Source organism: Sardina pilchardus, chromosome 1 (genome assembly GCF_963854185.1).
Source record: "Sardina pilchardus chromosome 1, fSarPil1.1, whole genome shotgun sequence".
Lineage (NCBI taxonomy): Eukaryota > Metazoa > Chordata > Actinopteri > Clupeiformes > Clupeidae > Sardina > Sardina pilchardus.
The window spans coordinates 14,325,198-14,352,191 of NC_084994.1; the positions used below are offsets into that span (position 1 = coordinate 14,325,198).

General features: G+C 43.3%; 3 protein-coding genes across 3 annotated transcripts in view; 1 reads left to right on the forward strand and 2 right to left on the reverse strand.

Moving 5' to 3' along the window:
• Positions 1-1,014: 1,014 nt before the first annotated feature.
• ccdc93 (coiled-coil domain containing 93) lies at positions 1,015-3,673 on the reverse strand. The gene has a single exon (XM_062538796.1). It carries the CDS (start codon positions 3,563-3,565, stop codon positions 1,619-1,621), a length of 1,947 nt encoding a protein of 648 aa, XP_062394780.1. The 5' UTR covers positions 3,566-3,673; the 3' UTR covers positions 1,015-1,618.
• A 46-nt stretch (positions 3,674-3,719) lies between these two features.
• Positions 3,720-14,322, forward strand: eif4a3 (eukaryotic translation initiation factor 4A3). The gene is made up of 12 exons (XM_062538868.1): positions 3,720-3,987; positions 4,800-4,872; positions 5,323-5,389; positions 5,636-5,698; positions 6,102-6,234; positions 6,538-6,618; positions 7,903-8,044; positions 8,394-8,532; positions 9,327-9,442; positions 10,136-10,243; positions 13,327-13,454; positions 14,037-14,322. Exons 1-12 carry the CDS (start codon positions 3,834-3,836, stop codon positions 14,051-14,053), a joined length of 1,221 nt encoding a protein of 406 aa, XP_062394852.1. The 5' UTR covers positions 3,720-3,833; the 3' UTR covers positions 14,054-14,322.
• Positions 14,323-17,106: 2,784 nt separating this feature from the next.
• The window catches only part of LOC134076609 (uncharacterized), a 51,223-nt gene continuing 41,335 nt past the window's right edge, over positions 17,107-26,994 (reverse strand). Inside the window, exons 25-28 of the mRNA XM_062531745.1 lie at positions 26,252-26,515; positions 25,285-25,551; positions 24,315-24,581; positions 17,107-18,416 (exon numbers count right to left, since the gene is read on the reverse strand). Coding sequence (XP_062387729.1) covers positions 17,842-18,416; positions 24,315-24,581; positions 25,285-25,551; positions 26,252-26,515 — 1,373 coding nt within the window. The 3' untranslated portion in view covers positions 17,107-17,841. The remainder of the gene's footprint in view (positions 18,417-24,314; positions 24,582-25,284; positions 25,552-26,251; positions 26,516-26,994) is intronic.

Below are 26,994 nucleotides of genomic sequence, written 5' to 3' on the forward strand. Positions count from 1 at the left end.
AGCCCTTTCCGTGAGTCTGCATCGGTGCAGACTTAACCTAAGGGAATTACCCACAGTTCTGTGAGTTGTGACGTTTACCGCGGAGATCATAGGAAAATCTGGAAATTACAAAGGTAAACAACAGCACGACATGGTGCAAGTGTCAGCAACGTCTTTGTTATTGAACATCGCCAAGGTACATGTGATCCCATGAAGTGCTGTCCCAATCCCACAATACCTATCTGAGCCCGTGTGGCCTCACTCACTTAGCATCTGAGATCAATTAAAGCCTACCTTACACTGACAGACTTTGACAAGATTTGGGAACGATTATTGAAAGATTGTAGCCTACCTTACACTGACAGACTTTGACAAAATTTAGGAAAAGATTATTGAAAGATTGTAGCCTCCCTTACACTGACAGACTTTGACAAGTTTTCGGGAAAGATTATTGAAAGATTGTTGTTGTCCTTTAACTAATGCCCCTCAGTCAAGCTTTATTCAAAAGACTACAATCTTTCAAGAATATTTCCCAAATCTGGTCAAAGTCTGTCAGTGTAAGGTAGGCTTAAGGTAGGTTTATGTCTGTGAGTCTTTAGTCCTTAGTCCTCACATTGGGATTGGGCCAATCTGTACAATGCCTGTAGGCCTATTTGGAAAGGCACATACTCAAGCACGAGAAAAAAGTAACCTAATGGCATGAGAGTCTTTGGATGCGTTGACATGTCCTCTGCAGCATAAGCGGATCTTTGTCCAACGGAGGTACGACTCTTCGAGTGATTCAGATATGCTAACATGCTAACATTGCCTGTTCGAAATGTCCGGTTATTCAGACGTTCGGGCCAACCGCTTGACATCCGCAGAACATGCAGACTTACAGCCATGTTTGAAAGCAGCTAGTGCACAAATTGACGTCCCTCATCACTTTATGGACTGTTTTGAAGGTGGGATTGATCCATCAATGTATTCAGATACATTCAGAAGATTTGAAAAAGGCCTTGTGTATAAATCATCAACAGACAACCACACTAATGTAATGTAATGATTTTCTTTTTATTATTTATTATTATTGTATTATTTATAATTCAAATTGGATCCTTTTCAGACTGATGCTTGTCAGAAATCAATATTAAAACATTTACTTGACAGATGAAAAATCAAAGCAGGCAATTTATTTATTTATTCATCATCTTGTAAGCCGCTTCATGTCACTTTAAGGAAACAACATTCTGTGTCGCAGTTAGGAGTTAGTTAGCCTTTGTGGATGATTGTACTCGTAAAAGCAGTTCTGTAGTCAACGGAATTCTGTCAATGGACATGCATTTGTAAGAATTCAATGACACATGAACTCTAGGTATATATACTGTATGTGATTGGTTAGTAATACAATATGAAATAAACAAAAAACATATCAAGTCCTCATCAAGTTTCTGCTTATCACCTTGCATGAATTCAATGACACATGAACTCTACGTATATATATATATATATATGTGATTGGTTAGTAGTAAAATATGAAATAAACAAGCAACGCATCAAGTCCTCATCAAGTTTCGGCACATCAGCACATCCCTCGGAGAACACATCCCTCGGAGAACACATCCCTCGGAGAACACATCCCCCGGAGAACACATCCCCGTCAGGACGCCCCCTTGGCTCTATATTTGGAGAGGAGCATCTCGTTCTTGCGGCACTCCTCCTTGAAGTCCTTGACGGTCTTGAAGTAGAGCCGCTGCTTGTCGAGCAGCTCCAGGTACTCGTCGTTGAGCTGGTCCCGCCGCATCTTGTTCTCCTGCTTCTTCTTCTCGTTCTTGGCGCGGCTCTGCTTGATGCCCTCCACGATCTGCTCCATCTGCCGGAGGAACTGCTCGCGGGCGCCGGCCGACGCCATGGCCTGCTGGAAGTTGTCGTGGATGGAGTTGAGCAGGTTCACCTCCTTCTCCAGGTAGACCTTCTTGTCGTCCAGCGTGTTGTAGAGCGTGAAGAACTGCTTGGTCTCCTTGTGCGTGGCCGACACCTGGCTGTAGAGCTCCACGAAGCGCTTCTGGTACTGCGTGAGCTCGGCGCGGCTCGGGATCTCGTCCATCTTGCGCTGGAGCACCGTGATCTCGCGGCTCCGCCGGGCCATCAGCAGCCGGATCTTCTGCAGCTTCTCCTTGTCGGCCTTGTGCTGCGCCTCCACGAGCCGCCGCTGCTCGCGATCGCCACCGTTGCCGCCGCCGCCGTCGTCCGTGTCGTCGTCGTTGCCTTCGCGGCCCGACTCCTGCTTCAGGTCCTCGATCTTCTGCTGCAGCAGCGCCATCTCTTGGCGGCAGTGGGCGCGGAAATCGTGCTCCTGGGTCTTCAGCGCCTCGTTGCGGGCCACCAGCTCGCGCAGGCCGTCCAGCAGGCCCGGGTCGGCGCTGGCCTCGAGCTCGTCGAGCTTGCTCAGCGCCGCCTCCAGCTCGGCGGCGCACCTCGACACCTCGGCGAGGCGACCTTTGACCTCCTCGGACTCCCCCTGGACGTCCGAGCGGCGCGCCTGCATCCCCTCCAGCTCCTTGGCCCGCAGCTGGATCTGCTTGTTGAGCGAGGCCAGCGTGCGCCGGTGCTGCTGCGCCGAGCCGTACTTGGGCGACGGGTCCTCGCTGGTCAGCCGCTCGGCCTTCTCGGCGTACTCGCCGGCGATCTGCTTGATCTCCTCCGACTTGAGGCCCACGATCTGACCCACCGCGCTCGCCGTCAGCCTCCCGTCCTCCGTCGTCATGGACGCCATGCCGGTCATCAGGGCTCGGATCCGCGTCTCCTCCACGACCCGCAGGTCCTCCTCCTCGGCCATCTCCGCCTGCGCGGACTTCGCCGCGGCGGCGGCTCCTCCGTCGGTGGCGTCGTCGCCGCCCTTGCCCTGTTTGTTCTGCGCCTGCTTGCTGTAGCCGTAGCGACGTCCGTACTCCAGCAAGGTGGAGTGCACCTGCGACTCCTCGTCCAGCGTCTCGCCGCTGCGCGCCGGCTGCCGCTTGTAGCGCCTCTGCGGCTTGTACACGTCCGACACGTCCTGGACCGTCCTGACGGCCTTGGGCTTCCGCTGCCGGAAGGCCTCGTCCTGGGGGAGGCTGTGGGATTTCTGGAACTGGGAGACGGAGTACGCCCGCACGTAGTCCCCCGTCTCCTCGCGGGTCTCGATGGCGCGCTTCACCAGCCACTGCACCACAGGGAAGATGTGGATGAAATCCAAGCCCTGGATCTGATGGGGCTCCAGGCGATAGGGGCACTTCATTTTGGGCATGACGGACACGATCTTTTCTGTCAGGGCTATTTTCTGGCCAATGGTCGAGTTTTCTTGGAAGAGCAGGTCGACGTCGATGTCAAAGTTGCATGTTGTGATGCACCAGGTCATCCCTCCGACCACCTTGTCGAATGGAGACAAACCTTTGATGCGGGCTCTGAAGTAGCCTGCTGCGAGCAGAAGTTCGAGAATCTCTGTGAGCTTGACATTCTGCTCCTCGTCCTCTCGCGTCTCGACCTGGATCAGGTTGCCTTCTTGATCATACTGCGCTCCGATCTTTGATCCCGTCCTGACTCTCTGGAACACCGAAGTGGCTGCCATCGTCGCTTTTGCGTGGCGGCACAGCGTTCAGATGTGGGGGTAGCGACCAATTTTAAATACTGTTGTTGATGAAGAAGCGGAAGAGACAGGAAGAGAGCGCGTGACGTCTTTACGTCATCAACATGTCGGAACTGCAACGCGGTCGCCTCCATATGACGTCAGTACAACGACACACGCGGCGGTCTTTTTTCTGATTCTCCAGTGTGTGGAACGCCGAAGAGTATACATTTTCTTTCAGCCAAATTTGCGACAGATATCATACAGAAACATGGCTGCGACACAAGCTCCTGTGAGAAAGCGGATCCTGAAGGAGGAAGATATGACTAAAGTGGAATTTGAGACCAGTGAAGAGGTTGATGTGACGCCAACCTTCGATACAATGGGCCTGCGAGAGGACCTTCTCCGTGGGATCTACGCTTACGGTAGAGTGCGAGGATGTGTTCGGAGACTAGGGCCTAGCTAAGCCGCTAACGATGGAGTTGCTCAGTGAAGTTAGCGACTTATGCCATATATTCTGTTGGTCTCTCTTTGCTATTATAATGGGGAGAACCATCCACTGAGGATGCTACTACGAATACGTAGCAAGTATATCACGTTTGTCTTATTTCTTGCCGCATGTTATGCTAAAGTTAGCTAGCGTATTAGCCAAATGTTTCCTCATCAGAAAGTTGCTCAAAACTATTAGCCAGGCGGCTAACTTGCTAGGTAACGTTAGTGAGGCGAGGGGGGCGCATTTGGTCTGTTTTGAATGCAAGTTGTGAATATCAATATGAAAGTCGATTGCTAAAGACATTGAGGGCTCACTTAAGAAGTTGCTACAATTGTAGGAGACTTTAAAGTTAGTGGCTAATTTAGCTATCGATAGATAACGTTTGTCCAACAGTCGAATGAATGGCGCTCACTCGCAGGGCTAATGTACTTGTTAGCGTGCTAATATAAACTCATGGGCCACACGCCCACCGTCCGCCTGTGCAATGCATGATAACGTTGGGGGCACATTACTTTTATGTTGATGTAGTTCATGATGGTGGTGAATCAAGCCAGCCCCTGTAGTAACTAAGTCATCGTATGCACTAGCGTTAGTCTGCTGGAAAACAGTGGTTCGCTAGGTAGATATCAGTTATGTTGGACTGGTCTCTCTGGTTAATTTAGATGGGTTACAGTAGTCACCAGGCAGCAGTATCCAGCAGCTTTGTTTAACTCACTCAACTAACGTTTGTAAATTGTTCCTCAGGATTTGAGAAACCGTCCGCCATCCAACAGAGGGCCATCAAACAGATCATCAAGGGCAGAGACGTGATTGCACAGTAAGTGTGTTCAGTTGGGGCTTCACATGCTTAGGGCCACCATGTTTTCGTAATCACACTTCATGAATGTTGTTGAGCGCTGCAGATCACTGTGTTTATTCAATATGGGGAAATTGGGCCTGTGCACTACGGTAACCTGTTGAATGTCCACTGTTATAAACTCTGTTTGCCATCTGCTTTCTGAAACAGTCTTATAAATGGGATGTAAGGATTGCAGGCCTAAGGGCAATTGGTAGTTTTACTTTTGTGTGCAAATTCGTACAAATTTGACCGCAAAAATATGTGTAGAATGTTTATGTGTTCTAAAATACTGTGGTCTACTCACAATAAACAGAACTACACAAGTCACCTTTCAAGACCTCTCTCACCTGTCAAGACAAGACAAAAGTATGATTCTACGGTTCTCATCTCATATGGTTGATATTTGTGTGTGTGATCCGTTCTCTCCAGGTCACAGTCTGGTACGGGTAAAACAGCCACCTTTTGCGTTTCCGTACTTCAGTGTCTGGACATCCAGGTGAGTCTCTCTCTCTCTCTCTCTCTCTCTCACTGTGGCTAAGCAGACTGGAAGTGTATTATTAGGTGTGTGTCATATGCATTTTACCATAAACTAGTTTCTAGAGGCTGGCAAGCTGTAATTTTTAAAGTTGCTAGTGCTGTTGTCTTTCTGTGTAAGTCATGAATTAAGAAAGATGTGCATGCAACGCTGTCTTTTTAGTTTTTAGTCACTTGTTGTTACTAAAACTTACTTTTCCTTTCTCAGGTGCGAGAAACCCAGGCATTGATTTTGGCTCCAACAAGAGAGTTGGCTGGACAGATCCAAAAGGTAAGAGTACCCTCTTTCTGTTCACTCATGTTCATCTCATCTCCTTCAGTATCCCTTTCTGTCTTTTCTATAACACACACTCTATCTCTCTCTCTCTCTCTCTCTCTCTCTCTCTGCCCTCTCTTCATCAATCTCTTCCTCTTTCTATTCCCTCACTCTCACTTTCTTGCCCTGTCCGAGTCTCTAATAATGGAATTTTTCACGCTTACAGTGAATAGACAAAGGCCTGGTCAGTTAAAAAGTGTCGTTTGTCCTTATGGATAGTAAATGTTTACATAGTTTGTGCTCCTTTACAATGGTGTTGGAGGTTGCTGAAGTAGCCTGTTAATTCTGTTAGTTCTTGATCTATGTGATGGCTCAATAAAGGATGCCAGAAATGTCAACACCTCCCTCTCTCTGGCAGGTGTTGTTGGCTCTGGGTGACTACATGAATGTCCAGTGTCACGCCTGCATCGGAGGGACCAACGTCGGCGAGGACATCAGGAAGCTGGACTACGGACAGCACGTGGTGGCCGGCACCCCAGGACGTGTCTTCGGTATGCGTGTGCACACACGCGCACACACACACACACACACACATATACATACATAACACACACATATACATGCATACATTCAGTTAAGTTGTTGCTCAACCTAACTCTTCCCCTGCCCTCTCAATTTCAATTCAATTTAATTTTAAACTTATAGGCATTACACATGTCTCATGATGCCTTACAGAGTGTTAAACAGAGTGCTCTCTTCTCCTCCTCCTCCTCCCTCCCCTCTCCTTCTCCTCCCCCCCCCCCTCTCCTTCTCCTCCCCCCCCTCTCTTCTTCTCTCCTTCCTCCTCTCTGCAGACATGATCAGGCGGAGGAGTCTGAGGACTCGCGCCATCAAGATGCTCGTGCTGGACGAGGCCGACGAGATGCTCAACAAAGGTGAGACACACACACACACACACACACGCTCACACACATAGAGAAGTGCTTTTGATCCACCTTTTCAAACATATTTGTATTGTCATTTGTGTCTCGCTGGGCTTCACAAGATTTTGAGCCCCTCTGTCTCTTGTGCAGTAGCTTTGAGTTGATAATGTTTTGGGTAGTGCTAGTGTAGTAGTGAGGAACTGGGTTTCCTGATTTAGTTGTTTACTCTGTGTGTGTGTGTGTGTCAGGTTTTAAGGAGCAGATCTATGATGTGTGTATCGGTACCTAATGTTGTGGTTCTCTGTGTGTGTGTGTGTGTGTGTGAATGTCAGGTTTTAAGGAGCAGATCTATGATGTGTATCGGTACCTAATGTTGTGGTTGTGTGTATGTGTGTGTGTCAGATTTTAAGGAGCAGATCTGTGATGTGTGTATTGGTACCTAATGTTGTGGTTCTCTGTGTGTGTGTGTGTGTGTGTGTGTGTGTGTGTGTGAATGTCAGGTTTTAAGGAGCAGATCTATGATGTGTGTATCGGTACCTAATGTTGTGGTTCTGTGTGTGTGAATGTCAGGTTTTAAGGAGCAGATCTAAGATGTGTGTATCGGTACCTAATGTTGTGGTTCTCTGTGTGTGTGTGTGTGTGTGTGTGTGTGTGTCAGGTTTTAAGGAGCAGATCTACGATGTGTGTATCGGTACCTAATGTTGTGGTTCTCTGTGTGTGTGTGTGTGTGTGAATGTCAGGTTTTAAGGAGCAGATCTACGATGTATGTATCGGTACCTAATGTTGTGGTTCTCTGTGTGTGTGTGTGTGTGTGAATGTCAGGTTTTAAGGAGCAGATCTACGATGTGTATTGGTACCTAATGTTGTGGTTCTCTGTGTGTGTGTGTGAATGTCAGGTTTTAAGGAGCAGATCTATGATGTGTGTATCGGTACCTAATGTTGTGGTTCTGTGTGTGTGAATGTCAGGTTTTAAGGAGCAGATCTATGATGTGTGTATCGGTACCTAATGTTGTGGTTCTCTGTGTGTGTCTGTGTGTGAATGTCAGGTTTTAAGGAGCAGATCTACGATGTGTGTATCGGTACCTAATGTTGTGGTTCTCTGTGTGTGTGTGTGTGTGAATGTCAGGTTTTAAGGAGCAGATCTACGATGTGTGTATCGGTACCTAATGTTGTGGTTCTCTGTGTGTGTGTGTGTGTGAATGTCAGGTTTTAAGGAGCAGATCTACGATGTGTACCGGTACCTAATGTTGTGGTTCTCTCTGTGTGTGTGTGTGTGTGTGTGTGTGTGAATGTCAGGTTTTAAGGAGCAGATCTACGATGTGTACCGGTACCTGCCCCCCGCCACCCAGGTGTGCCTCATCAGCGCCACTCTGCCCCACGAGATCCTGGAGATGACCAACAAGTTCATGACAGACCCCATCCGCATCCTGGTCAAACGGTACACACACACACACACACACACACACATACCCCATCCACATCCACATCCTGATCAAACGGTACACACACACACACACACACGACAGACCCCATCCTCATCCTGGTCAAACAGTCAAATCATGATGTGTACCGTAATTGTCCAACTATTAGCCGCAGTTTACACATTGATTTCGCACAATTTCTTCAGTTATGAGGTTAATACACGGGGCCAGTTAATGGGTTTTTGTTTTTTTCACTTGCATTTAAAAATGTCCTGTGGTTTATACACAATGCAGCCAATACACTAATACAGAAGATTACTGTAGGTTTGTGAGTGAAACTGATCTATTGTGTGTGTTTGTTGGCAGTGATGAGTTGACTCTGGAAGGCATCAAGCAGTTCTTTGTGGCCGTGGAGCGTGAGGAGTGGAAATTTGACACACTGTGCGACCTCTACGACACACTCACCATCACACAGGCCGTCATCTTCTGTAATACCAAGAGGAAGGTCAGTACACACACACACACACACCCACACACACCATCACACAGGCAGACAATCTTCTGTAATACCAAGAGGAAGGTCAGTCCACACACACAAGCACACACATACATACACACACACACACACATACACACACACACAGGTTGTCATATTTTACAACACCAAGAGGAAGGTCAGAATACACAAACATCTCACACATATATTAATGCACACTTAGACACACGGGTATATATCATCCAATAACAGGGGAGCTACACCAGATGCGCAACTGAAGCGTTCCGTTCGCGGCGCGTAAAATTCATTTTAGAAGACTGGCCTATTTTTTTCGAATGTACGCGCCACTGTCGCGTCTGGTGTAGCTCCCCTGTAAGAGTATAAAAGCCAGAAAAGAACAACACTATTAGACGCCTCATTCCTATTGGCTGTTCACTCCGCACATATTTCACCCGTCGATTCACACCGACGCGGCAGACGCCGCACATAAACGACAATAATTTATTTCCGCCCGGTTTTGAACTGGGGACCTGCCGCGCGGCAGCCGTGGATAGTTAAGCTCAACTTTCTTAACTTTTCCCATTCATTCCATATGTTTAATTGTTTAATTGATTATGATCCATAATCTTTCCCTGTGTTAAGGTCCAAATAAAAGCATTAAGCAAAAAGGTAAAAAATCACCGCTCATCCGTGTGAGGTGCAGGATTAAGAGTGACTGGATATTTTAAAGAAGAATCCGCAAACTTCAAGTCTTTGTGCAAAAAATAGCTTTACTATAAAAGCATTAAAATGTGTGTGTGCAGGTGGACTGGCTGACGGAGAAGATGAGGGAGGCCAACTTCACCGTGTCCTCCATGCACGGAGACATGCCCCAGAAGGAGCGCGAGTCCATCATGAAGGAGTTCCGCTCCGGAGCCAGGTAACCAGGAACCTTTCAGTTTAGTTCACCCTCACAGCCAACCAGGAATCAGGAGCCTTTCAAGTTTAGTTCACCCTCACAGCCAACCAGGAACCAGGAGCCTTTCAGTTTAGAAACAGGAACCAGGAGCCTTTTGGTTTAGTTCACACATACAGCCAAACAGGAACCAGGAACCTTTCAGATTAGTTCACCCTTGCAGCCAAACAGGAACCAGGAACATTATAGACAGGAACCAACAATCTTTTCAAATTCAGTCACAGACAATCACACAAGGAACCTTTTTAGTTCAGTAAGCCACAAACCTCTTACTGTAATGTTTAGTCTGGTTGCCTGCCAACCAGTTAATCAGGAACGTGTTGGTTCATTTCCAGTCTAGTCTCCAGGAGGTTTAAAGATATGAAACTGATCGTCAAGCTCTGAATGGTTTTACTTGAGGCTGTAAGCAATGTCTTTATTGTATTAATTAAGGTGTGTCAAGTCTCTTGCTCAGATTTTCTTAGACAAAACATTGCTTCCATACATTTCATTTTTTGCGTCTTTCTGTGGGTGTGTGTGTATATAGCATATGACACCCATTCGTTTTGTTGTGTACTATCCATCTTGGTCTTTCTTTTTTCTTTCGCCTTGTCAAACCTTTTACGCAAAACATTGTTTGCATTTTATTTTTTCTTTTGTGTGTTTGTGTGTGCGCAGCCGCGTGCTGATCTCCACAGACGTGTGGGCTCGAGGTCTGGATGTACCGCAGGTGTCCCTCATCATCAACTACGACCTGCCCAACAACAGAGAGTTGTACATCCATAGGTATGACACACACATGCACACACGTCATCTACGACCTGCAGAATAACAAAGAACAACAGTGCAGATGTAGGTGTGCACACACACACACACACACACACACGCATGCACACACACACACGCCTACCTACTCACCTGAAACCCCTAACACATATAGGTGGATACAAGTACACATCAGACCTGCAAACTTGTCGCTTTTCGGGGACAATCGCCGTTTTCTTGGTCAATTGGGTCGTTCACGTGAATCGCACAGAACCGGAGAACCGGAGAGTTCTTATTTTGGGGGGAGGGGGGAGGCTGCCCTTAATCTGTATGCAATGCAGGTTAGAATTGCGAAACATTATTGGCTATTTCTTGTAATTGACACTTCTCTGGGCCAATCGGAGTCTTAGCAGCTTCAGAATCTTGAACACAGCGCGAAGTTCATGTTTGGACGCCTGGCTACTGCGCGAGTCATTTATGTCAGGGATGACACCGCGTTCGGTTCACAAATATTGAACGTACTAGAGGTAAAACGACCCCTTCTAAGTGCATTTATTTCTTGGGCCGAACGCAGTGGACTCCATTATCCCACTTATTCCACTGTTACCATTTGCTTTGTGTTAATTTCCTGTTATGATGTAAACGTTTAAACAGAGACGGTGTAACTAGACAATCTTTTGTTTAAATCGCTAAAAATATGTTGTCTTGTTAGTAGAACTATGCTACTTGTTTCCACCACATATCAACTAATTTCTAAACTTGCAGTACAAACTGCCGTTACTAGTTCTAAATGGATGATCGCTATGGCCAAAAGCCAGTCAGTTCTATCTCTTATCTATGAACCTTAGCTTTGAAACATCGCTAATTTAATTGCCCTATATGCCATCCAACTAGCTAAAATCAACCACCGTCATGTGCGACAATGTTCTGAACGTCTACAGCTTGGATGCAACGTGACCGTTCATTTGAACTTCACAACGAGTTTGCCAAATTAATAGGCTATTCCAGTGTGATACGGCCAACAAATTGGATCTAGGTCATAGGTGTGCAAATAATGTTTAATACACCCTCTGTAGAACACAGGACGTGCATTGATTTGCATTGAGCTCAGTGAGCATCAAACAGACTAATAGGCTAGAAAAAACACCATGCAATATCTAGCTATGGTGAAGAAGAGTAGGCCTATGTGATGATGTGGGGCTATTTTAATTCCTAAGGCCAAGGGAACTTTATCAGGATGCATAGTATCCTGGATCCATGAAATAACTTGCCTTTAAAAATAAAAACATAGGCATATAAAAAAAAAAACCTCCTGCACCTATGGGAATTGACATAGGGGTCAAAACAGGCCTACTTATGCCCCCTCTATTTAAGGAAGAAAATGTATGTTATTCTTCCGGATTTATCCGGAAATCCGGATTTTCAGGCGTAAAAATGCGACACTCGTGAATCATGCAAAATCGATGTTTTTTTTTTTTTTAGGGGGGGAGGGGGTGGTATCTGTAGCCCAACACAGACCATTGCTGTAGGCTGAAAGTGCGCAGAATTTATGCATTTACATAACAATATTTACAAAATTTTCTCGGGGGAGACCAATAATATGCCGCTGACAATGACGACGGGTTTGGTGCTTATTTCATTCATCACTCCGCAAGCCTTGTCCGTAGGCCTAGTGGATTTCATTGAAAGTGAAAGCAGACGTGTTGATGAATGTTTGATGCAAGTTCGATGTGTGTGTTGAACTATTTGTTTCTTAGCTGAAACGAAACGGTAAAGATCAAATTATTTATTTAAAAAGATATCATTAATGAAGTTGTTTTTTGGCTTTGCCACGCGTTCGCGTTCAGTTTGACGTGTCTGGATTTTCCGATAATGACAGCAATCTCGTGATGCTGATATTGACTTTTAATTTCTGCGCGTGTAAACTAGTCTAGGCTACTGTGCTTGAAGTTAGCTGTGACAGACTAGCCTACTGGTTTTCATCGTTTTAACCACAAAGCCTGTCTACCTTAGGTCTACTAAATTGTTTAGCTAACAATTGTCATTTCGCGTTTGTCCAGCCGTTCACATCCGTGCGCCCCATGTCATTCAAAACATATTTCGGTATTAGGCCTAGCCATCTGCAAACGTATGACGATAGTGCTGAGATATTGAGCTGAATTTTTAGTGGAAATGGCCTACTGTAGCATTGTCGCCTATTTAAAGACACAGTCTGAATTTTAATCCTAGCTCTCCATTTAGTTACGTGCACTTAGACAACTAGTGATGTTGCCTACTGTATAACAGTGCCTGTAATTTATTTTAGGAGGAGAGTTAGGACATGTTACTTTGGAAGGAGAGGGAGTGCTGCAATTTGATTTTCTTTGGAACTTAAATACAACAACTTTCAAGCAACCTCTTCAATCAGCATCAGTGTCAATAGGCCTATGGTTCACTACATTGTACAGGACTAGTCTAGAGGACTGTAAGGGCTATATGTTATCAAGTAGGCCTATACTAAATAATGTAGTCAAAATGAACTTTATGAACAAAATGAACTTTATGTTGGTTTAAGTTAAAACAAAACATGTTATGAACTGAGAGAATACATGGTTCTACATCACTGTTGGCAAAATTATCATGATGGGGGGGATATATTTTCCTGCTTTTTTGTCCTTTGCCAATCACATCCCTGATTTATTTAAGATACATTCTTCATTTTTTGAAGAAAATCCTTGATTTTTACTCATTTTTTTGAATTAAGGCATGAAGATGATTTTCTATTCCTCTTTTTAGTCAACTTAAGCATGGGTTCAAATACATATTCTCCCCTGTGTGTGTGTGTGTGTGTACGTGTGTGTATGTTTGTGTTTACATACATCATACATGTATATGTATTATATATAATAATATATATAGTAATATATACATAAAAAAACGAGCACTTTTCTTGGACACACACACCACACACACACACACACACACACACACACACACACACACACACACACACACACACACACACACACACACCCACACACCTTAAAACATTGCCTCACACACACCTACACTCCTGTCATGCTTATTGGTTGATCAGTGTTGCACCCTCCCTTGTCCCCTCGCAGGATTGGTCGATCCGGTCGTTACGGCCGTAAGGGTGTGGCCATCAACTTTGTGAAGAACGACGACATCCGCATCCTGCGAGACATTGAGCAGTACTACTCCACACAGATAGATGAGATGCCCATGAACGGTGAGTGTGTGGTGACCCTTAAATCAGTTCGGACAGTCACTAGGGGTGTAACCGTGGACACAGTAACTAGGGTTGTTAACTGCACACTTAAATCAGTTCGTACAGTCACTAGGGTTGTTAACTGTCTGCACACTTAAATCAGTTCGGACTGTCACTAGGGTTGTTAACACTTAAATCAGTTCGGACAGTCACTAGGGTTGTTAACTGCACACTTAAATCAGTTCGTACAGTCACAGGGTTGTTAACTGCACACTTAAATCAGTTCGTACAGTCACTAGGGTTGTTAACTGTCTGCACACTTAAATCAGTTCGGACTGTCACTAGGGTTGTTAACACTTAAATCAGTTCGGACAGTCACTAGGGTTGTTAACTGCACACTTAAATCAGTTCGTACAGTCACAGGGTTGTTAACTGCACACTTAAATCAGTTCGTACAGTCACAGGGTTGTTAACTGCACACTTAAATCAGTTCGTACAGTCACAGGGTTGTTAACTGCACACTTAAATCAGTTCGGACAGTCACTAGGGTTGTTAACTGTGCACGCTAAGAGTGTAACAATGTACAATTCTTTTGTCTTTCAGTGGCGGACCTCATCTAAATCAGAAGTCACCTGTTCCCCCTTCATTCCCTGGAAGTTTCTTTATTTTCCTCTGGATCCCCATCCCACCCCACCCTGTCCCATCGGGCCTCTAATTTTATTTTCTCCAGAGTCTGTGTTTTTATTATTTACTGCATTCTCGTCATTTTAAAAGTAGGTTTCATTTTGTTTTGCCCTGCTGGAATTGTTGATGGATTTGGGTGGTTTCCCCTTTTTTTTTTCTATAGGGGCTCAATGTAATTTGCGCTTGTTTTGTAAATAAAGAAAAACCTTTGTCACCCATGTCTGGCCTTGAGTTGTAGACTAGTTTTTTACATGTTTGATGAAAATATAACTTAATGGATTTAGTCGGACATTCTAAGCATCTGCTTTAGTGGAAAGTGTGGAGAAATTGCCACTCCCATTGACCGATTTTATCAAGAGTTCAGACATGCTGATTATAGACTGTTACGGTAGCCTACACTGTCAGATGAGGGACCACCATCAAGTTAAGCCTACCTTGCTCTGACAAGATTTGGGAAAGATTGTAGTCTTTAACTAATACCCCTCATTCAAGCTTTACTCAAAAGACTACAATATTTTAAGAATCTTTGCCAATTCTGGTCAGCTTTAGCAAGCACATCTTGTCTATCTAAACTTAAGTGCAATGTTTAACAAATATTTCTGTAGGCCTATGCGAGCAACAATGTTTTCCAAGGCTGGGGAGGTTTCTTTTGTTTTAATAAAATATACATTTCTTCTGGCGAAATTTCAAAGTTAATTGCATCCAAGGGGAATTGAACCCCGATTGCTCTCATTGAATGCATGCAAATTTGCTACGGTTGTTGCTGTGAGCCACGTTACTATTACCAAAACCTCGCGTTATATTCTCTGTCTGAAGTAGCTGAGCTTCAGCGTCAAAATGTGATGTTAGCAAAACTGGCCACTAGATGTCAGCATGGAGATGCATGTGTTTCGATTGTTTCGAAACCTCGACACAATTCCGGTGCAATTGCTTTGAACGCTTCGTTGTTTCACAAAGCCTCGTGCTGCACATCCCTAGTGTATGGCTCCTGAAGGAATGTTTATTCATTCTAATTTAAAATAAAATATCTATGAAAATAAAGAATAAGCCTTGCTATTTAGTTTTTCACAAATACCTTTTTTGAAACTCTTTCCTTTCTCAAAAAAGAAAAAAACGAATTTTCCAAAATTCCCAAAACCCTTGAATCGTGTTACAAAACTGAATAATCATCTCAAAACTAACTAATGGTCTCAGATCATTCACACGTCAGGCAACATGAAACTCGTGCAGAGCAGTGATTAGACAATACACCAAACAATGAAAGACAGTTTTCTGGAGGAATGTTTATTCATTCTAATTTCAAAATTAAAATCACAATGAAAATAAAGAAGGATTTGTATAGAAATATCCTTTATATGAATAAATAAATCATTTATAAGTGAACAGAAAGACACATACTGTACAGAATATGATTTGTACTCTGAAGCCACAGAGTCTGATCGTGTATGCAATACTGTAATACTGTGTCTGAATTTACACTTATTTGGACATACTGATATCTCAGCTCTTTCACGGAGTTGCGCTCAAAGGGTAGTAGTAAGGGTACAGACACAGTGGACTTTCAGTGATTACTGTACTGTACTGCAAAGTCCTGCTTCTCTCATTGCCAATCCATGAACCAGAACATTGTCGATGATTGTTGTTTGACCTGTAGAGGTAGCCTGGCTCTGCCCTCCTTTGTACTTTCGCTCAATTCCGCTCAATTTTCTCCACTCTTACGTATTGAGCCAGAACAAGGGTTTCTTGAATAACACCCTAAAGCTAAATTAAATTCAAATATAGACAGAATTCATATGTGGGGACCAGAAACCTACTCCGGGCATCCTTATCAGGACAACAGGAGGTGATGGGAGTGTGTTCATCAGAATACAGACCATTTTCTCCCAACTACAGAAAAATACACTTATTTTAAAATTGCACAACTGAGACCCTTTTACTTTTCACACTGAGGCATTGAAGATTAAATCAAAACACAAATGGGTTTCAGTTTTCAGTAGTTGAGTTCATGAGGAGTTCATGGTTGGAGAGAGGGGAGACTAGGGGGGTTGGAAACCAAGGCCAACTGCCACTTAATACAATAGCAAACAAACACATACACAGAGGTAAACTGACTACAAAGGACATTCTGCCTTTTGTCATTCTCCTGCCTCAGACATGTGCTGGCTTTACAAAAGAAAAAAATCAAGTAAACTATACTTGAATACTTCAATCCATGTCAATAATAAGAACGCACACTATTGACTTTACTCTATTTGATTCAGAGTGAACAACACATTTTGCAAACAGATTCACTCAGGTGTATTCCCACAAATACCCAGTAAAGACAACTAAATACATAGTCCATATCCTAAAACACATCTACACAATTATCATCATCAAATAGCCTACATAATAATCATCAAAACCCTAACATGAGAAAAAGTTTTATGAAGAAATTATTTGAATGTGTCGCTGTTACAGTGTACCTAGTTAGGTACAGTGGTAAAACCTGTGTAACAGCATGCACTATCAGGTACTATCATTGTACTTGCATTATGTATTTGTGGGCACCTTATTATAATTGTTACATTGTAATACTGAGTGCTTTTACAAAACTTTGCCAATTTTCCTACATTTTTCATCAGAGACAGAGGGCTAACCTGAGACCTGCTGGATGGGGTAAATCTGGTCATGATTCCTCCTTGACTGGAGCTAAAAATGGTTTGTTTATTAAATCTATCATGACCAGATTTACCCCACCAGTAGGTCTCAGATCAGCCCTTTGCCTCTGTTGAAAAGTGTAGGCAAATTGGCATAGCACACAGTATTACAATGTAACAACTATATGTATGTACCCACAAATATATAATGCAAGTACAATGTACATGTTGTTACACAGGTTGTACCACTGTACATAATTAGGTAGGTACACTGTAACAGCGACACATTAAGACAAAGTGTTACCAAATTATACATCATCAATATATCCTCAATGATACATGCACTACAGTGAAACTGATAGTCAATACCCACATTTACAGAAAACAGCTGTGATTTGTTCGTACCATAGCATTCAATAATAGACAGTTCATTTATCCAGAGCGTTTCTCTTCTCAAGAGCTGTTTGACTATGTGAGAACATTGTTTCTAATGGCTGCCTTATGTTCTGCTATTCTCAGCTCGAGTTTGCGTTTTGTCTGCCCCAACATACATAAGGCCACATGGTCATATCAGCGCATAAATTACATGGGTAGATACTAGACAATTTATAAATTGATGTCAAGAGTTCTGATAGACTCTCATAAGAGGTCAACAGTCATAACATAGACCATTTCTCGATCACTCCCAAAATGTAATCGTACGGGTCCTTAATCCGTGGGTCATTTCAGACCCTCCTTGAAAATTTCAGCGAAATCCATCCATAACTTTTTGAGTTATCTTGCAAACAAACAGACAGACAAACAAACAAACAAACAAAACAACAAACCCAGATGAAAACATAACCTCCTTGGCGGAAGTAATGATCACTGCATGATAAAGCCCCCACAAAATCACCAATTCACATGGGCCATTAGGTTCAATAAATAGCTTCAATAGTAATAGCCAATTTCTATTACTGAAAACAAAAAAAGATTGAACATTTCTTTCCAAATACAAAAATATAAGATCAGTTCAGTGGCATCTGCAAATAATACTGCTAACAATATGAGAGAAGAGTTGTGAAATATCCTGCACATGCAGCCCCTTAATTCCATTTTCTTACTATCTTTTTTATACATTTTTCAGTCTCACTTCCAATATATTCACCCACTGTTTCTCCAATCGTTCCACCTAGGTCTATGATGTCATCAATTACTCTTCCAAACATTTTGCCAGCCCATCCTTCAGCCAATTTCTCATCTGCCTTTGTTCCTGCCTCTCTACCAGCTGCTCCTTCAAGTTCACCCACATGTTTGTATCTTTCTTTTGCTCCTGCAATTACAGAAATGAAACCCCCCATTTCTGCTCGTAGTATTGCTCCAGCAGCTGCTCCCACAGCCTCTCTTAGTGCTCCTCCCACACATGCTCCACCCTCTCTTCCACCAGCTGCTCCTCCACGTTCACCCCCATGTTTGTATCCCTCTCGTGCTCCTATAGTTACACCAGTGAAACCCCCCAAAACACATCCTATGTATGCTCCTAGTTTTGCTCCTCCAGCTGCTCCCATGGGGCCTGCAACCAAAACACCAAGTGATCCTAGTGCTGCTCCCGCACATGCTCCTCCTGCTGCTCCTCCTACTGCTCCCCCGACACCTCCAGCAAGTTCTCCAAAATCTTGATCTTGGTAAAAGTTAAAAGGAGTTAAAAGTGAACTGTAATTGGTAAACAATTGGCACAGCACAAGCCATAGGCTATATTTGAATGCAGCTGGTAAAAGATAATTATGAGAATGTGTAGACACAGTGCTCTTAAAGTAACAGTGCATTTATTAATGATTCATTTTTAATTGTATTAATGATTTAATACCTGAGTTATTTATCATTTTAGAACTTTGAGGCAAACTTTTATAAATAGAGAAAATAATGTTTAAAATGTTAATGAAAGCTCCTGGTATATTTGTGCAAGTGTCAATTTTACTAAGTGGCAATCACTTTTCCCATACATATATTTCTAAAATGGTAGGAACCCCAAGTTTGTCACAGAAAGTGTTATGCAATAACCTGATATTAAATTGGGCAACATCATGGACAACTACATTTAGTTGAAAGACCCCATTCAAGGTCATGTCACTGAAGACACCCATAGACCTCTGAAGTTCGTAAAAGATCATTAAGGGCGGAGCAAGATACTTCATCGTAGTCAGAGCCCATTTAGGGAGAGTCGGTTCACTCCCTATCAGTGTTGGGTGTAACGAAAATACTTTTCCCGGGAAAAAGTAAAGTAATGCGTTACCTACCGACAATTTAGTAACCTAACGCTGTTTATTTTTAGATCCGCCGCAACGTTACTTTTTATTTACCACTCATCTGCCTGGCGCTTGTGCATTAGTCACATCACGCGTGAGTTATCATTCCACACTGCTTGGAGGCAAATTTTAGCCACAATAACATTAAGACTTAGAACAACTGCCCTCAGAATTAAAAGGCTATGCTCAATGAATATGCTGGCCCCTCACAGTTTGGCAGATAGAAATCAGGCGAAGGCAGGCTTAAGCTACATGGGAGGCAGGCAACCTATTCCACATCAGCACAAAATGCGTGATTATATCTCATTCGTCTTTCGTAACGTTTATCTGAGAGTCTGTTTCTTCTGGGGGTAAGAACGGTAGCCTACCTGCCGTTGCACTGGATGGTGTAGCAATGTATTCATGAACACAGCTCTCACTCGGGGGAATCGGTTTAGGACCTCTAACTCTGAGCCCAACCTCATATAAAGCCTACTCAACCTCAGCGTCTGCGCTAAAGAAAAAACGTCAGCCTCACTGGCGTTGCTGTGAGCGGCAACTTCTCTTTGTTTATTCTCAGCTGGCTCTTCATCGTGGGGTAATGCGCAACACTCCGCGATGAGCAGCGCACACGCTTTTTTGCACCAACAATTTTACATTTGCACTAATTTTAGGGGTAGCCTGTGGTATCTGATATTGTTTGATATTGTTGTTTAGTGGTGGTGTTTAGACCAACAACCCAATGTGTACTTGCTGTGCTCTGTGCCATTTTGATAAAGCGCAGGAAATACATATCTATTGTCCTTCATAGTAGAACTTCCACAACACATTTAGGAACAGTTCTGCTCAAAGTCGAGCAACATAAAAGTAACAAAAAAGTAACGAGTAACGAGTTACTTTCTTCAGAGAGTAACTAAGTAAAGTAACAGGTTACTTTTTAAAATAAGCAACGAGTAACGAGAAAAAATACTTTTTATAAGTAACTTCCCCATCACTGCTCCCTATTAACTCCATTGTACCGGCATTTTACCTGCAATCTGTTGCAGTTCCACTAAGGGCGGTAGCGAGTAAGTGCAAAAACAATGGGGTATGGGGCTAGACAGCTAAATATGGATTATAGGTCAAAAGTTGAATGAACAATTACTTATGGCCCTTTCGTTTCTTACAGGCTTGGTCGTTGTTGCCCATAACACCCTAGCATCCTGCTAATCAATGACGTCATTGGCACGTTTGAAAGGCTTTTTAGAACAACTAAGTGACTTAAAAAATCTAACACTCAGCCGTGTGTATTTTCTTTGACACCCCTTTCGCAAGCAATATTCCGATTTCTACACAAAAAAATATATCCAGAGAAAAGTGAATTTTATGAGTACAACTCTGTCAAATAAACTGCTGGTGAACACAGCTTATTGAACTCAACGGAGCTTCTTTATTGACCACAACTCACATACAACTTACATGCATACGCACGTCACTCTCGTAGAGTCTCGCGTGACTAACTCTCATAGATAAGGGAGCTTTTTATATTAACAACATAACTGATACCTTGACATCTCCCCCTCAAGTTATTTTACTCTCCAGAACACGGGGTGTCACAACATAAGTTTCAATAATCATCTTTTCTCAGTGAATTGACCTCTTAACAAGAGAACACTTTTCTTTCTTACTTAAGTTAGGCTATATTACAACTACTTCCCAACTTACTTTAGATTCCTTAACATTAAAGGGATATTGTGTAAGATTGAGGAAATTTCACTGTGAAATTCTCCCATCTAGCGGTTAGGGATTATATCGCAGCCTATACGGACTACGGTAGCTTCTCAGGTCAAAAAACATAATGCCCATAGATCTGCGACATACCAAAACTGTTGCGGAGGTGTGAATTAAATGCAGTTTTCTTTTACTGTCTATGATTAAACGTTGCACATCATTGCCAGCATTTGCAAGCCGTTGCAAAGCATTCATTAGGTTGTTGCAGTATAAGGTTCATCTCATCGTGAATCTACCAAGACAATGGCCCTAGTTCCAGTCTCCTAGTCAAAACAGAACTTTTGTCTATTGTCGTTGCTTGTGTGTGATGCCGTGTCTCACTTTCGGACACGTAATAAATTATTTAATTTGCCTGTTAACCGAGCTAGTTAGCACAGTAGATAGATAGATAGATAGATAGATAGATACTTTATTGATCCCCAAGGGGAAATTCAAGGTCCCAGCAGCTTAAGACACCACACACAACATACAGTACAATGTAAACAATGTAAACAGGAAAATTAAAAAGCAAATCAACAAATCAACATGACTAAAGGAGCAGTAGAATACTATAGATAAGGTATGCATGAATGTACTGAGGATTGGTACTGTGATCCAGTCTGAGGTGTGTGTCAAGTTGGTAGTGCAAATAAGTCCAACAGTGCAACAGTGCAAGATTAAATTCTAGTGACCAGTAATAAATATGTACAGTACAAAATGTAAGCATAGTAATAATAATAACAGTACTAGTATAAATATATGGACAATTAAAATAAACTTAACATAGTAATAATATAAGAGTTAGACATGAGGGCAGACATGTAAGCCATGCCATGTAAGTGTATAAGAGGGTGGAGGTGCAGATATACATGCATAGAAGTCCAACTCTCCTTTTCCCTTCAGTGAAGCATTGTACAGTTGTATGGCCCTGGGTACAAATGACTTTCTCAGTCTGTCTGTTGTGCATGTCATGGAGCGTAATCTCCAGCTGATCAAGCTCTTCTGCTGTATGATAGTGCTGTAGAGTGGATGACAGTCATTGTCCAGGATGCTGTGTAGCTTGTTCAGGGTCCTTTTGTCTGATACTGAAGTGATGCACTCCAGATCAGCTCCCACAACAGAGCCAGCCTTCCTTACCAGCCTGTCTAGTCGCCCAGCATCCCTCTTCCTAGTGCTTCCTCCCCAGCATGCCACAGCATAGAAGAGGACGCTGGCAACAACAGACTGGTAAAACATCCATAGGAGCTTGCTGCAGACATTGAAGGAGCACAGCCTCCTCAGGAAGTACAGCCTGCTCTGCCCTTTCTTGTATATTGCTTCAGTGTTGGCTGACCAGTCCAGTTTATCGTCCAGATGTACGCCCAGGTACTTGTATGTGTTCACCACCTCCACATTGACCTCCTCAATGGTGACTGGCAGCAGAGCAGGCTTAGACCTCCTGAAATCTACCACCATCTCCTTGGTCTTGGTCGTGTTGAGTTGTAGGTGGTTGAGTCTGCACCATTGCACAAAGTCCTCCACCAGGCTCCTGTATTCCTCCTCCTGCCCATCCCTGATACATCCCACAATTGCAGTATCGTCTGAAAACTTCTGCATGTGGCATGACTCCGTGTTGTAGCAGAAGTCAGACGTGTAAAGGGTGAACAGGACTGGAGAGAGCACCGTTCCCTGTGGAGCACCTGTGCTGCTGATTACAGTGTTGGAGAGGCAGTCCTTCAGTCTGACAAACTGTGGCCGCTCTGTCAGGTAGTCTGCAATCCAGGATACTAGATGAGCATCCACACCCATCTGCAGGAGCTTGTCACTCAATCTGGGGGGTTGGATGGTGTTAAAAGCACTAGAGAAGTCAAAGAACATGATTCTCACAGCACTTTTCCCCTTGTCCAGGTGAGAGTGTGTCCTGTGTAGGAGGTAGGAGATTGCATCGTCGACGCCCACTTTCTCCTGGTATGCAAACTGTAACGGATCTAGTGCATGGCGCACCTGTGGCCTAAGTATCCCCAGAACCAGTCTCTCCAGGGTCTTCATCAGGTGTGATGTGAGAGCAACTGGCCTGAAGTCATTCAGCTCACGTGGATGTGGTTTCTTGGGGACGGGGATAAGACATGATGTCTTCCACAGTGTTGGGACTTTCCCGAGACGTAGACTTTGGTTGAAGATATGCTCCAGTGGCTCTCCCAGTTCAGCAGCACAGGCCTTGAGCAGTCTTGGACACAGTCCGTCAGGTCCGGCTGCTTTCCTGGGATGGAGTTTCTTCAGCTGTCCTCTAACTTGATCTGCCGTTATGATGAGGGGGGAGGGGAGGGGGTGAGGAGTTACCAAGGTCTTGGTCACTCCGGGGGGTAGGGGAGGAGGGGACGTGCTGCACTGGGGGTGAGGGGGGAGGTGTGAGTTGGGCAGTTAAGCCAGCAAGAGCAGTGTCCGTAGTTGATGGTGCTAGTGATGTTGATGGTGATGGTGATGGTGGACGACCATTGTCCACTGAAGCAGTTGATGGTGCTGGTGATGGTGATGGTGGACGACCATTGTCCACTGAAGCAGGGCAATCAAACCTGTTGTAAAACTGGTTTAGCTGGTTCGCCCTGTCCAGATCGCCCTCCACAGAGCTGCTGCTTTTCCTAAGTCCAGTGATACATTGTCCAGCCTACATTATGTCATCTTTTTCTCAAGAGATGTGAGAATCAACACAGAATCTTGCCTCCCTTCAAGGTCGGAACTATCCACCAGCTCCTCAGCGTAATGTCAGTGCAAAGTGCTTTTATGTGGTGTTGCTTTAGGTCCTCTTTGTTCTGTATGTTTTGGCTGCATGATGCCAACCAATTTTGACTAACTAATTCCTTTTTTTTACACAAAATATCGAAATGTCGAATATGTTCGTCACTACCGAACATTTGAAGTCACGACCGAAACACATATTATTCTGGAAAAATAAAATATGTTTTGCCATCAGAAAAGATTACATAATTTTATTTAGTGAGATAAAAATTTAAACTAATGAATCCTTGAATTTGAAATTTGTATCAGTGCATATATGGCATTTACAGAGAATTATCGCTTTGAAAATGAATTTAATTTGATGGACCACCCTTATGGTTTTGTTAAAATGCTATTTCTAATCAATAGAACCATAACACTGTCTTTAAAAAATTGTAAAACATATATTTAGAAGGTAAATATAAAGAATATTTAATTTTAATGTTTAAAAACTCATTTTTATAGCAAATGTTGTTGCGTTTCGGTAGTGACACATTTTGGGAGAGAGAAAAAGTTTCAAAACTGTATAAAAATACGATAGGAAATTAAAGTGTCCAATCAGTAGAATAGTGTTCCTTAGATGTTCTACTATGTTTATGACTACAAAACTTGCAGGAAAAAACACAGTTTTCTCAAGAAGTTTTGAAGTGTGAATTTGCACCAATTCTGTAGAATGGCCTCAAAGACATTTGCACGTTTGCGCGCACACACACACACACACACACACACACACACACACACACACACACACACACACACACACAAACACACATACAAACACACCCATTTACCTTTGACATCAAGAGTTGTTTTCCTGCTTGGTTGTGATGATGTGGGTCTGTCTCTCCTCTCCCCCTGACACCAGTACTGGCCCTTATGAGACTCAGTAGCTTCACTGATGACGAAGGTGTTTCCCTCAGACACTGGTGTGCTGCTGGACTCCTTATACCACTTATATGTCCAGTCACTGAGAGACTCTATCACACACTTCAGAGTGACCGTCTCTCCAATGAACACGGGACTCTGGGGCTCTACAGTCAGTATAGCCAAAGGCAGCTCTGCAGAGGAGTTGATGGAGAGAACAAGGAGTAAAGGAGAATGAATATGAACTGCTCTCATTAGATTACGCAACAGCTTGGTAACAATATACTGTAGTACACATGTCCATAACAGAGTATACCACAAATCAAGGTAATATCTTCCTGTTCGACTGTGGTAAGAAAAAAAAACATATTGTCCCAGCCCCATACTCTTCATGTTCAGGTATTTTTGGTTACTATAGAGGTCCTCCTAGACCCGTGATTTATTTATATTTTACACAGCCTTTGTAAACAGCCTACTTCTTGTGACTTGTTCCCCCTATACACAATGAAAATGCTTTTGTTTTGGAGATGAAGGATTAACAGCAGGCAAACTGTCTCCGAAGAGCTACAGAGCTCTGCATAAGGGAATACACCCATGCTAAAGTCGACTTAAAAGAGAAATAAAAAATCATCTTTTGGAAATTTATCACAATGCCTTAATTAAAAACATGAGGCAAAATCCAACCCTTAAGAACACCTATTTTCTTTGTGAATGAATATTGTATCGTAAATAAATCAGTGTTCTCCCTTAAAATACAGCAGGCTTAAGTGAGTACACCCTTATGTTAAATTTCCATAGAGGCAGGCAGATTTTTATTTTCAAAATCTGAAATATATTAATCCTATCATTAACACCAGGCAGTGTTAACTCCTCTCTCTCACACACACGCACATCTACCTTTAACATCAAGAGTTAATTTCCCGCTTGGTTGTGATGATGTGGGTCTGTCTCTCCTCTCCCCCTGACACCAGTACTGGCCCTTATGAGACTCAGTAGCTCCTCTGATGATGAAGGTGTTTCCCTCAGACACTGGTGTGCTGCTGGACCCCTTATACCACTTATATGTCCAGCCACTGAGAGACTCTATCACACACTTCAGAGTGACCGTCTCTCCAATGAACACAGGACTCTGGGGCTCTACAGTCAGTGTAGCCAAAGGCCGCTCTGCAGAGGAGTAGATGGAGACAACAAGGAGCAAAGGAGAATGAATTTGAACTGCGCTCATTAGATTACGCAACAGCTTGGTAACAATATACTGTAGTACACATGTCCATAACAGAGTATACCACAAATCAAGGTAATATCTTCCTGTTCGACTGTGGTAAGAAAAAAAAACATATTGTCCCAGCCCCATACTCTTCATGTTCAGGTATTTTTGGTGACTATAGAGGTCCTCCTAGACCCGTGATTTATTTATATTTTACACAGCCTTTGTAAACAGCCTACTTCTTGTGACTTGTTCCCCCTATACACAAAGAAAATGCTTTTGTTTTGGAGATGAAGGATTAACAGCAGGCAAACTGTCTCCGAAGAGCTACAGAGCTCTGCATAACTGAATACACCCATGCTAAAGTTGACTTAAAAGTGAAATAAAAAATCATCTTTTGGAAATGTATCTTAATGCCTCAATTAAAAACATGAGGAAAAATCCAACCCTTAAGGACACCTATTTTCTTTGTGAATGAATTTTGTATCGTAAATAAATCAATGTTCTTCCTTAAAATACAGTCGGCATATTTGAGTACACCCTTATGTTAAATGTCCATAGAGGCAGGCAAATCTGAAATATATTCATCCTATAATTAACACCATGCAGTGTTAACTCTTCTAACTCACACACACATACATACACACGCACACCTACCTTTAACATCAAGAGATAATTTCCCGCTTGGTTGTGATTTGGGTCTGTCTCTCCTCTCCCCCTGACACCAGTACTGGCCCTTATGAGACTCAGTAGCTCCACTGATGGTGAAGGTGTTTCCCTCAGACACTGGTGTGCTGCTGGACCCCTTATACCACTTATATGTCCAGCCACTGAGAGACTCTATCACACACTTCAGAGTGACCGTCTCTCCAATGAACACAGGACTCTGGGGCTCTACAGTCAGTGTAGCCAAAGGCAGCTCTGCAGAGGAGTAGATGGAGAGAACAAGGAGCAAAGCAGAATGAATATGAACTGCGCTCATTAGATTACGCAACAGCTTGGTAACAATATACTGTAGTACACATGTCCATAACAGAGTATACCACAAATCAAGGTAATATCTTCCTGTTCGACTGTGGTAAGAAAAAAAAACATATTGTCCCAGCCCCATACTCTTCATGTTCAGGTATTTTTGGTGACTATAGAGGTCCTCCTAGACCCGTGATTTATTTATATTTTACACAACCTTTGTAAACAGCCTACTTCTTGTGACTTGTTCCCCCTATACACAAAGAAAATGCTTTTGTTTTGGAGATGAAGGATTAACAGCAGGCAAACTGTCTCCGAAGAGCTACAGAGCTCTACATAACTGAATACACCCATGCTAAAGTTGACTTAAAAGTGAAATAAAAAATCATCTTTTGGAAATGTATCTTAATGCCTCAATTAAAAACATGAGG